The sequence below is a fragment of the Camelus ferus genome, chromosome 12 (genome assembly GCF_009834535.1).
Source record: "Camelus ferus isolate YT-003-E chromosome 12, BCGSAC_Cfer_1.0, whole genome shotgun sequence".
Classification (NCBI taxonomy): domain Eukaryota; kingdom Metazoa; phylum Chordata; class Mammalia; order Artiodactyla; family Camelidae; genus Camelus; species Camelus ferus.
Genome location: NC_045707.1, coordinates 47532987 through 47546942, shown reverse-complemented (window position 1 = coordinate 47546942; position 13956 = coordinate 47532987). Strand labels below are relative to the sequence as shown.

Here is a 13956-nt window from a genome sequence, read left to right as displayed (position 1 = left end):
TGCAAACAGCATCCTTAAAGCTGTGATTATTTTCTTAGGGTACAGGACCAACAGTGAACTAGAGAATATGAAAAATCCTAAAGGTCTTGAAATAAATATATTACCAACCAGCTCCCCCTACCACCATCAAAAGGCTGAACTACTATATACTATCATAAGCAATGTTCTTCTATACCACGACTATTCCTTCCAGTGTCAAACACATAGACACAAACATTTTACCTCCATAAGAGCGTATTCCCTTATTGTCTTAAGCTAATGCTTAATGAACTTGAGGATTTGGGAGTATAGTTTTGATCACTTACTTTTTTGCAGGTTGACTTTTTTCATATGAATAGTGTTTTATAAGTCAAAAATATTAACCCTTCATCAGACATACTTCAGAAAATGTTTTATTCTGTTGCTACTTGCTAATAGAATTTTGTTAGTAATATGTTTGGCAGATAAATTTTAAACTTTTATGTGGATATTCTCATAAGCAGTTTTTCCATTATAGTTTCTGGCACTGATCTTGTGCTTAAAAAATACTTTCCTGATGTGTTTAGCAATAATGTAAGTAAAAAGTAAGTTGCAAAACAACATATTTAATGATACTATGTACGTAAAAGAAAAAGATCAGTGAGTGTGTGTGTGTGTATTATATACTTGTTCAATGCTTATAAAAGTCTAGAAGGATACATACCAATTTAATGGCAAACATTCCATCTAAGGAGGAAAATGGAATTGAGGTTTAGGGTAAATATAGAAAACGATTCTGCTTTGTTAACTTGATATACTACTGCATTGTTTTCAAAAAAAAAAAAAACAACTGAATCAACAACCTGTATTACTTCTCAAATAAAAAGTACATTTTAAAAAGTCCTACCTGGTAAAAGGTAACAAAAATCTACCAGCATTTTGACCGTGACCCTAAAGTAGGAAGCTTTTATTCTATCAGAAATACTGAGAAAAGATAACTTCTGTATTCCTTCCAGCCCCACTTACTCCTTCCCCCCAAGAAAAGAAAGTAACTCTTATTACTGAGATGAAATACATGGTACTCTTTTTGTGCTTCCAGTGGTAAGTATATTTGGGTCATAGCCCAATTTCCTACTAAGAACAGTTGTGGAAGTCTGTCTCTCTTTAATCACTGGCCCTTGATGGAATGAAGCAACAATTCAATAATTAGGAATAAATTTTTCAGCTCCACACCAAGGTCTGTATTATGGGAGAAATACAATCTCAAAAAGCCCGACCTCAGCTGCACACAAGTTGAGTTTTATCAAAAACAAAGATGACAGTTTTATCTCCATCTGTCTGGCTCTTGTACCTACCACTCAACTGGTTCTGAACTCAGGGAGAAATTAAGGAGAATAAGCAAGTAGATCACAACATTATAGAAAACTGGGTATCATTTTTATACATGTTTCTACTTAATTTATCTACCAAAACATTAGGTTATGGTAAGAAATTGCATCAGGTTCCGCTACCTGCTGTTTATCTTGTAATGCATTTTGGGCTGTGTCCAAATGATTTTGAAGATCTGCTCTTTGAGCAGTTTTTGCTGCTTCTGCCGATAGCAATAATTCAGTTTTGGCTTTAATCTGTAACAAAATTTACAAGTCATTTAATTTGTATTTAGTTCCTGATTTCCCTTTGCTTGAATATACATTACTTTTCTCACTAAATTATTAGAAAAGCTCCTTTGGCAGAACACATAGGATTTAGACATTAAAATATAAGTACGTGATAATCCCCCAAACAGGAATGAGTAGGAGAGAAGACTCCTAATGATATTTTGATAAATGATACAAAGATGCCCCTATATGACACCAAAACACTTCTCCCTCTTAAACTGGACATCCACATATTGAATTATCTGTAACTCCTCTAACAATTATATGTTAGAAAGAAAGAAATGTATATCCTCTTTTTCTACGTTCTAGTAAGTATAATGTTATATTACTTAATTATATTATTTCTGATTTTCAATGGGATTATTCTCCTAAAATAAAGAAAATTAAGGTACAGAAATGTTTCTATAACTTTCTGTACTATAATACAGATTAAGAAACCAGTGATGAGAATGGAAAAAGAAATATGTCTTAATTTCCACCCTGTGATTGAATCATTGAGCAAGACTGCCATAATGGCCTCTGAAAGAAAATGTGTTAAAATACATAATGGTACCAAATCAAACCTTTAAAGTAAAATTTAAAAATCAAATTCAAAGTAACTCAGATAATCTTTAACTTAAAATCTAATGGTATAATATCAAACTACTTTGAAATTCAAAAACCATAATAAATACTTTATAAAAAAAAGAAAAGCAGAAAGATCTGGTGGTTTCAGGAAGAATAGTCTCTCTTGCCACAGGAGAAAAAAAATGTAACCAGGAAAGCTCAACAAAGTGTCAAGATACAACTTTTAATTCCTATCCCTAATTTTTTTCCATTAATAAGTAAGGCAGGGAGGAAAGAAGGACAGAAACAGAACTTTAAATATATGATGGCCTAAAATTGGAGCTTTACTCTTACAAACTCATATTAAGTTGCATAATTCAAATTACCTGTATGTCAAGCTGGGAAACCTTCTCCTTGCTTTCATTTAATTGACTATTTAATTCACTCACACTGGTTTCTAGGGAAAGGACACGGTCTTGTGCAGCTCTAAGATGTGCCTTCTGCTCTTGCACCTGATCATGCAAATTCTCCTGGGCTTGTTTATGGCTTTCTGACTGATTCTTTAGCTTCTCTGTTAGTTGAGTTACCTACAATAGAAACAAGATCCTAATTATGAAAGTCACAAATGATATAAAAAGAACTAAGAAACCGAAATGTAAGTACCATGAGAATGTAAAAGAGCTCTATGATAGATTACCTCAACTTCTTTTTCAAGAAAAATTATTCACATCTTTCCAAAAATAAGTAAACATAATCTCTCAAAATTATTAAAAAATAAAATAAAATTCAAGTTTCCTATTCTTTTTAAAACTATCTTTACTGAGCTACAATTTAGATGAAATAAAATTCATCCAACTTAACTGTACAGTTTGAATAGATTTGATAAATATTTATACTCATTTAACCACAACCACAATCAAGAGGAGAATATTTCGACTACCCCCAAAAGATCCCTCATGCTCCTGCTCCTGTGCAGTCAGTGCCCTCCACTCATCTCTGGCTCTAATCACTGATCAGATTGAGTAATAAGAGTTCCTTATATATTCTGGATACTTCTGAATTGTCAGATAGATGTGCTGCAAATATTTTCTTCCAGTCTGTGTCTTGGCTTTCATTTTTGTAATGGTGTCTTTTGAAAAACATATGATATATCTTTAATTCAGATGAAATCCAAATCAGATGTTTTTTGGTGTACTTTGCTTGGAGTTGAGTTTCTTGAATCTGTGGGATCGTATTTTTAATCAAATTTACATTATTTTCAACCATTATTTTTATAAATATTTTCCTCCTCTCCACTGTTTCTTGACATTAATTACATGTGTGCTAGGTTACATGATACTGTCTCACAGGTCACTAAGGCACTGTTCTTTTTTTCCCCCACCTTTTTTCTCTCTGTGCTTTATTTGGACAGTTTTGATTACCTTGTCTTAATATTCACTCGTGCTGTTTTCTATTTGCACAATCTATTATATTCATCCAGTGAAATTTTCTTTTTTTGTAATCTCTAAAAGTTCTATTTGTTTATTTCCACTTCTATTTTCATTATTAGTTTTCCCTTTATATCCGTAAGTGTATTCTAAGAGCTGTGTTAAAGTACTTGTCTGATGGTTCTATCCTCTCTCATTTCGTTCTATTTCCATTGAATCATTTTTCTCCTGCTTACAGCTCACATGTTTTCTGCTTCTTTGTATGTCTAGTAATTTTTTGATATTTATGGTGACAGGTCTGGATTTTGTTGTCTTCTTTGATGTTGAATTCTGCTCTGGCAGGCACTCAATACACCTGTAGTTCATTCAGCTGGATCCTTTCAGTCTTGTTTCTGTGCCTGTTAGGTCTGGTGTGCACTAGCCTTTACGCTAGGGCTAGTTAAGCTTTACTCCTAAGGTGTGACATTTCTGGGGTTTCTACTGAATGTCCCCAAGTGTTCAAACGTCTTTCTTCTCTGACTGGCTGGAAGTTGAACATTCCCCAGCTTTGCAAGTTCTGATCATTTTCAGCCGCAGCCCTTAATAACTGTTTATTGCCTGCCTGGCCTCATGGAATCCCTCCTTATGTATATAAAGCTTAGCATTCAGCTAAAGGCTCACGTGGATCCCTATGCAGACTTTTGGAGCTCTTCCTCTACATTGTTTCCTCCTCTCTGACATTCTGCCTTGCAAAGTTGAGTTCAACATCCCTGAACTTTCACCTATTATTCCTTGATTCAGTGAGGCCACCGTGCTTTCCTTGGATTTCCCCCAACCTGCACCACAGTCTGGAAAATGTTTCCAGGTCAAAAGCTGGAGTAGTCAAAAGGCTCACTTCACATGCTTCTGTTCTCTCAGGGATCAAAGCCCTACATTACTTGTTGTACAGTCTCTGAAAACAGTGGTTTTACAGTTTTTTTTTTTTTTCCACTTTTCTAGTTATTTATGGTAAGAAGACTAAATAGGTATCAATTACTCCAGCGTGGCCAGAAGCGTAAGTACATATATTCATTTTTATTTGTTCTTTTTCAAAAAATGTATAGGCTTTTCTGATCATATTTGTATGATATGCAATGTCAAGTTGAATGCAACTTACAACTAGAAATTAGCCTACAAAATTCTTCATATAAACTGGTAACCAAGGCTAACTTTGAAGTTTGGGGAAAACATTATGTTATACTCTGATACCCAAATTAGAAAAGTGGTATGACCTACTGATACTTTAATACTTTCTCATTTAGATACCATAATTCTTTTATTGGACAATTCTTCAAAAAAAGCAACTATAAATTACTTTCAGTTTGAAAATGTATTAAGCTAAATTTTATGTTTCTCTTAAACCAACATACAAATGTTAGAATAAGGCAACTTATCAAAATTATTATTAGCTATATATTGCAAACACATATACATTGTCAAAATATAAGTAACCACTAAGTCTGTATATTAACCAATATACAGTAACAACTAACACTTGATTAGTACTTTCAGTTAATAAATCTATTTTGTTATTCAATCTTTTTTCAAAACATCACAAAATGCCATGAGGCAAGTATGTATTAATAATAACATCTCTACTTTTCAAATGAGCTAACAAGGTGAAATGATTTGCTTATGGTCACACAGGTAATAAGTTATGTCCTGGGGCATGAACTGAGATTTCCTTTGTCAAATGATGTTAATCTACTTTCACTACAATAGCAACTCACCTCTAAGTTAAATGAGATAGTGTTTGTCAAAAATACGTAATATTTTTTAAAGTACTAAAAATGACAGAAGAATCATTTAAATAAAGCTAAACTTAGTAAGATTTAGAGAGATAAAAGTAAATTTTAGAAATTTAGTACACTTGAAAAGCTTACTTGTTCCTGTAATGTGTGGTTTTTTTCTTGTAACTGGTTAAGAACAGCAGTCTCTCCTTCGCCAGCCTGAATTTTTGCATAAAGATCTTCTCTTTCCTTTTCTAGTAAAGAAATATTTTCTTTACTCTTCTGTAGTAAGGCTTCAAGGTTCTGGATCTTTTGGTCCTTATCTCCAATTTGACGTAGTACTTGTTCCAAATCATTCTGTAAAGAATTGAAAACTACTACCTTAAGAATAGAGAACTTAAAAAGTTATTCCTCAAACATAAAATGACTGAGTAAATTTTAATACTCAAACTCATAAGTCTTACGTATTTTTCACTAATCACTACATTTTAACATGGCAAATTTTAATTCAATAATTAGAACTAAACATTTAACAATATAAATCTATATTATTGATAGTAAGCTAGAATTTAACCAAAAAAATCTTCGATTAACCACATTCTTATTCTTACTCTTAACACACTGACCTGCCTACTACAATTCTTGTTTAATACATTTCGGACATGTGGGACTCCACATTATTCCTTAATCACACGAGGCACACGCTCACCTCGGAGCCTTTGCACTGTTTCTTCTGCCTGGGACACTTCTCCCACAAAGTCACATGGCTCATTCCCTCTCCTTCAAATGTTTGCTCAAATGTCACCTTCTCAATAACACCTACCCTGACCATTACACTTAAAATTGCAGCCTTTCCCAATACTCTCTCTCCTGATTTTTTTTTCATAGCACTTATCTTCTAATACACTAAATAAATCACTTATTTTTCATGTTTATCTGCCTCCTTCCACTGGGGAGGATTTTTGTCTGTTTTATCCATTGATGTATCTAAGACACATATGCTCTAAGATATCAATTGAATGAACAGAGAAATAAGTGATTGCACTCTAACACACACTCCTGAAGGCTCATTTCAATACCCCCAAAGGACTATTCTATTGTTACATCAAGGGATCCCTCTTTTTAACTTTACCAGGGGCCTTCATGTTACACAGAACACACCCACATCCAGAATAACACCCACTGATGTTCTGGAGCTAACCCACAGCCTTTGCCTCTGCCTCCATCATTCTAAGAGAGCCAGAGAGCCTCTACCTAGAATAAGGCCCTAACAAGCTTTTCTGCAAACTTCACAGTAGCCCACACCACCTTGCTGAGACAGAGCCAGCTACCACTTGGTACCCTCAACAGTATGCGCCAATATTAAAATATGTGAAATCAGTGACTTTCCAACATGCTTCTCATCCTTCTAATCACAGAATGATGGGAAGCAACCTAACCTCTCTGCTCTCATTCTCTGTTCCTGCCACTAATGATCCTTCTCTGAACATTCCACTGATCTTCTAAAACCACAGTTCCAAACCTAAGCCTTTTTCCAGAACTATCACTCTATATGTAAGTCTAACTGATAATTTGGTTCTCCCTTTACAGGTGCTGATTCCCCTTCAGCCCTCTTTGATATATAAGGACTGTTCTGTTGGGCAAGCAGGGGAGGTTGACTTTTTCCACATTTTTTTCAACGACATGACTCTCTCCCTCATGTAAAAAAAGCTTTATGCTGCTTTGGGAAGTATGTCATTCATTTATTCTATCCTCTATGCTGTGTTGCTATTATCTATAAATCCCTACCTCATTCACTGAAGACTTGAAACCTGATTTAGTCTTTCTCTCAATCCCAATTTCTGCCAATTTCCTGGGAAATACAAAATACACAGAGGATTAAGAGTACAGCCTCAACATTCTTATCATCTTAATTCCTGGATCTTTACTCATTCTATTCAATCACTCACATGCAGGATCTTGTAAGCACTTGAAATTGTTTCAGATAAAAAATTTCAACTATCCTACATTGTGATCACAACTTCCTGACTGTCTTCCAATTGCATGACTTCATTTCTGCTCTCCAGTGTCAAAGAGACATTGACCTCAATTTTCTTCTAGCTTATTTAGCATATGCCTAGCTTCTCCTCCTGAATCTCATATATAGATATGAGCTAATTATAACTATTCTTTCCAACTACATTTTCCATTTCCTTTTACCCCAAAATTTCCAATACAGCTACCCCAAAAAGCCCAATCCTAGATCAATATTGTAATCTGTTTTCTCCACACCTACATTTCTAAGCACTGTTAGAGCAAAATCACAAACCTGCATAAAACTGGTGCCATTATAAATTTCTAGACTCCAACCTCCATTATATACTTAGAATCATCTGGTCACTCCTGTCATCTGAGTGGAGTTCTCAACCTCAAACGTTCTCTTCAAGTTAACCACTTAAAAGCTTCAATATTCTCTCCAAATTCTTAATCTCTGCCCATCTGACATTCAAACAATATCCTTCACAGGATAAATTCGCATTTACCACCATCCATTGCATCAGTGACATCATAGATTAGGAATATCTTATTCCTTCAGTCACCTCCCCTCAATTACTCCCTCTACCAGCCCCTTTGTCCTGGACTATAAACATGTTCAGGTATCTCTTGTTCTCAGAAACACGTCCCATACCAAGTCCCACTCCAGTTTCTGCCCAGTCTTTACACAATTCACATTTAAATTTCAAAAGTAATGCGTATTTACTTTCCAACTCCCTCATCTCTCATTTACTCAATGAAAAATCAGATACCCATCTCTATCACATTCTTGAAATTATGTTTAACAAGGTCACTAATTCTTAAATGTTTAATCTAATGGACATTTTCCATTTATCTTATCAAGCACCCCACCAAACAACCACATGTGAAGTTGCTGATTACTCCCAACTTTTGACTCTCCCTAGTCCTTTGGCTTCTACTCTACAGGTTCTCCTTAATTGCTTTCATCATTCTCTTTCTTTGGGCTGCTCTTCCTCTACTCATCCACCCCTTAAGTGCTAGTGTTTCAAGGAAGTCTTGTGTTATCAGTTGTCTATTATACTCACAGTAGTCTCCCCATGGCTGATCACATCTATTCTACTAATTTCTTTTGCCCCATATATACTGGTGTCTCTCACAGCTAATACACAGCATGGTCCTGTCCTCCAGGCTTTAAATTACTGTATCTCATAGGTGCCTCAAGACATGTCCAAAACTGAACTCCTAACATTGCCCTATAAAACAGACATTTTTCTCACATTCACTAACACAGTTGATGATACCTCCAATTACCAGGTACCCAATGTTATCAACCTAGAAGTCATTCCCTTTCTCTGTCATTCCCTATAACTATTAAGTCAGTAAGTCCTATTTATCTTACTACCAAAGTATTATTCGTATTTTTCCCTACAACATTTTTAACAGTTGCTTAAAGTAAGACCATTATTATTTTTCATCCAAACTACTGCATATATTAGTGTTTTAGCTGATCTCCTGTTTCAGAATACTCTCTCCAAAATCCATCTTTCACATAATCACAAGAATAACTTATTTAAAAATCAAATCTGGCTATGGCATATCTACCTTAAGACCTCTAACACCTTTCTGTCTTCAAGGACAGACAGAAAAGCCTTACATAAACTTATCTATGTCAAATGCTCTGGCCTCTTCTCTAACTCATCTCTAAATTACACTTTAAGCTCCAGCAAAACCTTACAGTTTAGTTCATACCAACTTCAGTATCTTTTTCCTTCTAACTTCTACAACCTGTGCAACTCAGACTGTCACTTTTAAGAATTTTCAATGACTGCTCTTTTCCAGACTCTATCCAAGTTAGGTAACTGTCCTCTATGCTACCATAATAATTTTTATATACACACACACACACACACACACACACACACACATACACACACACACCCAGAATTATTATTACAACTCTTTAGTGCCTAGTATTTTTCATGTTTCCATAATGTGAGACTGTGCCTAGCCTCTTTGCCATCCTTTTCTTATTCCTCCGCAGGGAATGAGAATTTAACTAACTGAAAAGTCTGGAAGAACTAAGAATAACTCAGCCCCTTCCTCTCCCCTCAGTCTAAGAGACAACTTGACTATAAGAAGGTAAAAGGCTGTCATTTCCAGCTTAGTCTGTTACTAGATGAATAAATTTAATTCTCGGGTACAGTATGAGAAACCCAACTGGCTGCAAATCTTTGCCAAAATCTCCACCCTGGCGTTACTACTCTTTCTTTGCTACTCTACTGTAAAACTCCTGGAATTATCTACATTCATTGTATCAAACTTCTCTCTTCCCACTTCGTCTTGAAACCTCTCCATTAGGCTTTCATCCTTCCTTCTCCTTCCAAACTGCTCTCATCAGTGTCATCAGTGACCTCATGTTGCCAACCCAACAGGATTCCCAGCCTTTATGTTGCTTGACCTCTATCCTTCCAACCACCCAGGCCAAAACTCTTGGGATCATCCTTGAGTTCTCTGTCAATATCCTACAACAATCTATCAGTAAATCTGTCAGCTTTATCTTTAAAGTATATCTAGAACTTGACCATTTCTCACTACCTGCACTGTTTCCATTCTGATCCAAGCCCTATCACTTCTTATGTGAATTATTATAGTAGTCTCTTAGCCAATTTCTTTTCTACTAGTGTGCGTCTATGGTCTACTCTCAATATAGTAGCCAGAGTAATCCTGTGAAATTATAAGTCAAAGCATGCTACTCCATTGCTCAGAACCCTCCAATGATTTCTCACCTCACTCACAGTAAAAATCCTTAAAATTACCTATGAGGCTCGACATGTTCTGACCCCCTGTTATCTCTATGACTACACCCCTTTTAACTCTCTCATCACTCACACCACTCCACGCACTGGCTTCTTGATGTTCCTTAGACATGCTCCTGCCTCTGGGCTTTCTAATGGACTGATGATGCTCTTTTCTCTCATACCCAGATGACTCTCACCCTCCTTCCCCTCGGGTCTTTTATCTTCTTAGAGAGGCCTTCCCTGGCAACCCTATCTAATTCTGCATTCCCACTTCCAGCTCCCTAGAGACTCACCACTCCCCATCCCTTTTTTCATCTCCACATCACTTATTACCATCTAACACACTATATATTTTGCCTGTTTACTTTGGCTATTGTTTGTCTTCTTTACTAAGCTCCATGGAGCAGACATTTTTGTCTGTTTTCTCTGCTGCTGTATCCATAAAATCACTTCCTTGGCCAAGAGGAGACATTAATACTTTGTTGACTGAATGAATGAAAGAACAAATAAATGAATATTTTGATCTGTATCCATCTGACTCCCATGCCACTCTCCAAACTCAGAAGGGAAAAGACATATTACTTATCACCTCCTTTAAATTCAAATATTATTTCTGTGTGCACATCATTAGATTGCAATTTCCTAGAAGGTACGTGCTGTGTCTTATTCATCTCTCTATTTTCAGTGTTTACCACAGTGCTCAATTATATTCAATGAATTAATGAGAGACTGAGGAATAAATGAATGTCAAAGTCAAATTCATTTCAAACATTTGGATACCATCCACCCCTCACCAAAACAAAAACTTAATTTCTTTCAATCTTCTTAGCTATACTATAGAATCTGTACAAATTAAACTCAATCACTTGTGTTTTCAACATCTACAGTTCCAGTGCTCATATGATAGTTCTAAAGCAGGGAAAGACATGGCCAACAAACAGTAAGTTCTACTGCAGGAAATACAAAATGTTATTTTTTACTGAGTTAACTAATCCAGCAAATTTTATTTGTATTATTTTATTTTTCAAATACGGTATTTTTGATAGATGATAATAAATAATAAATCATTTATTATGCATAAATCACAATTTAAATAAATATATTCTATTTAAATAATTTAATAAATTTAGAATGTTATATAGATAAGTTTGTAATAAATAATAAATCTATTTATAACATTTTTTAATATTTTAGAAAGATTTTTCAACATAGCAACCAAAAAAAGATTTTGATTATCTAGGTACTGAAAATAATCAAAACCCTTCATAGTCAAGTACTTTGCATTATCTAGCTTCACCACAACAAAAAGATAATGATTTGGTTAATTTCTGTTTAAAAGGCTAAAAATTCAAATAATGTTTACCTGAGCTTCTCGAAGTTTTGCTGTCGTGTTCTGCTGAAGAGCTTGTTGTTCTTGATGCTGTTGCTTTGTTTTATCTAATTGATGCTGCAGTTCTGTGGAATTTGTTATTTTTTCCTTCAACTTAAAAAAAAAGTAGACCTTCAGTTGACAACTTAAAGGCATAATGCTATCATTCATAAAAATCTGATATTACTTCAAATCTCACAATTCTCAAGTCTGAAGAGAAAATTAAATTTAGACAAATAGAATCAACTTTAAAGGCAATATCTCATTACTTATAGAATCTTAATCTCATGATTAAGAAATTATTCCTTAGGAACAGACTCTCATCCTAAGAGTAATATAATTCTTTCTCCAGCTGGCATTTTGTTTATTATTGTTTTTATGCATTAATATGATCAAGAAATTAATTACATACAGATTTTTATAACAATAATCTAAATAACAGGATCAATACTTGTTTTACTTTTTTCACAACAGTCATAACTACCACTTATTGGGAAAGAATAACAATCTACCACACTAAGATTTTGGGTCTAAAAGAAAATCTGATGCTGAAGCTACAGATATCAACTCTCAGTGTTTGTTCAGTTCTAATAAAAGATATAGTTTAATGATAACTTTTACTTTAACGAAATAATAGTTGCCATTTTGGCAACCACATCTTAAATTAGGAGAGCATCCAATCTTATGCTTAATCTTTAAAAGAAAAAATCCTTAAATGCAAACTCAAAGTTTACATGCACATCAGTGCCTTCACCAACTGTTCATTTTTCAGTTTCATTGAGAAGTGGTCCTTCCTGGGTAGAAAGACTCTTCTTGAGCAGCCTAAAAGGTTCACTCCCAGAATTTTTCCTTCCTAAAGCTGAAGAGTAGCCTTCCCTGTACATTTTTGTTGAGAACTTTAGGAAACACAATCACAACAAAATGACTTAATGTAGTTAATAAGTAGGATGTTTTTACTGGAGAGAAATAAAAGTTGCAAATTAAAGTTAAAAAATCCAATTAAAGCTCATGACAATAAAAAGACTGGACACAATATTTAAGATGCCTCAAATCTATCAGTGAATAAATGTACTAATATAAACTCATTTGAAATGCTAGCTTACCTCTTCTTCCAAACGAGAAAGTTTGAGTTGTAGATCAGCCACTTGTTGTTCTTTATCCATCAGCTTTTCACTTGAAAGCTGTCTCTGTTCCTTCAGCCTACCGTGAGCTTCCCCTAGCTGGCGCTCTGTCTCCAGAAGTTTGCTATGTAACTTTAGAAAAGGAAAAAAAAGCATATACATAAGTATAAACCACACACACCACTACTACCAACTACTTTCCAAACAATGTTTTATTTTTCACTAATATAAACATAATATATTTTCATGATACTTTGGAGGAACCTAAAAAGCCAATTGAATTTTAATCACATAAATTATGATGAACCACATATAATCTGATCAAACACCCTAGTTTTCAGGAGGTGTGCCCTCTTAAAAAACAAAAACAAAAAAATAGTGAAACAGAGCCTCTTGTTAAGTATTGTAATCACTTGAAGAACTTAAAATAATAAAATGAAACTTAAAATTAAGACACTTAAGGAGTTCCAGTCAAGATGGTGGAGTAGTAGGACCATGAGCTTTCCAGAAGTTTGCTATGTAACTTTAGAAAAGGAAAAAAGGGGAAAAGGCTCTCCAACAAAACCACAACTGACTACTCAACAACCATGGGTTGCGGGGGGAAGACTGGAAACTTGCAAAACAAAAAAGATCCTCTTCAACTGGAAACATAAAGAGGGAATCTCAGCAGGATAGTAGGAGGGGTGTGCTTGCAATATAGTCGGGCCCATACCCCCTGGGTGGCCAGTCCACAAGCTGAATAATTAAGATGCAGAGGCCATTCCACAGGAATGAGAGTTCTGAGCCCCACAACAGGCTCCCCAGCCCAGGGTTCTGGCATTGGGAGGAGGAATCTCCAGAATATCTGGTTTTGAAAGCCAATGGGACTTAACTCCAGGAGCCCCACGGGACTGGGAAAAACAGAGACTTCACTCTCTTGGGAAGTGCACACAGAATTTCTCATGTGCTGAGTCCAAAGGCAGAGGCAGTGACTTCATAGAAACCTGGGCCAGACCTGCCTGCTGATTTTGGAAGGTCTCCTGGTGAGGTAGGGGGCAGCTGTGGCTCACCCTAGGGACATAAAAGCTGGTGGCAGACATTCCAGGAGTGTTCATCTATATGAGCTTTCCTGGAGGCTGACATCTTGCTTGGGTCATAGCACCAAGACCTAACCCCACCCAACAGCCTATAGGTTTAAGGGCTGGGAAGCCTCAGGCCAAGCAACATACTGGGTAGTAACGCAGCCCCACCCATCAGCAGACTTTTGGGAGTCCACAGCTGCCTCTGGGCACACCCCTAGGCAGGGACCTACCCACCTGAGGGCCAGGGCCAAGCTCCATCCAACAGTGGAAAGGTA

The 13956-nt window shown here is 35.6% G+C and overlaps 1 protein-coding gene across 1 annotated transcript in view; it reads right to left on the bottom strand.

Annotated features, from left to right (window-relative positions):
- Nucleotides 1-13956, bottom strand: part of EEA1 (early endosome antigen 1) — a 69939-nt gene that overhangs the window by 27567 nt on the left and 28416 nt on the right. Inside the window, 5 exon segments of the mRNA XM_032493636.1 lie at nt 1470-1583; nt 2549-2749; nt 5491-5694; nt 11494-11613; nt 12603-12752. Coding sequence (XP_032349527.1) covers nt 1470-1583; nt 2549-2749; nt 5491-5694; nt 11494-11613; nt 12603-12752 — 789 coding nt within the window.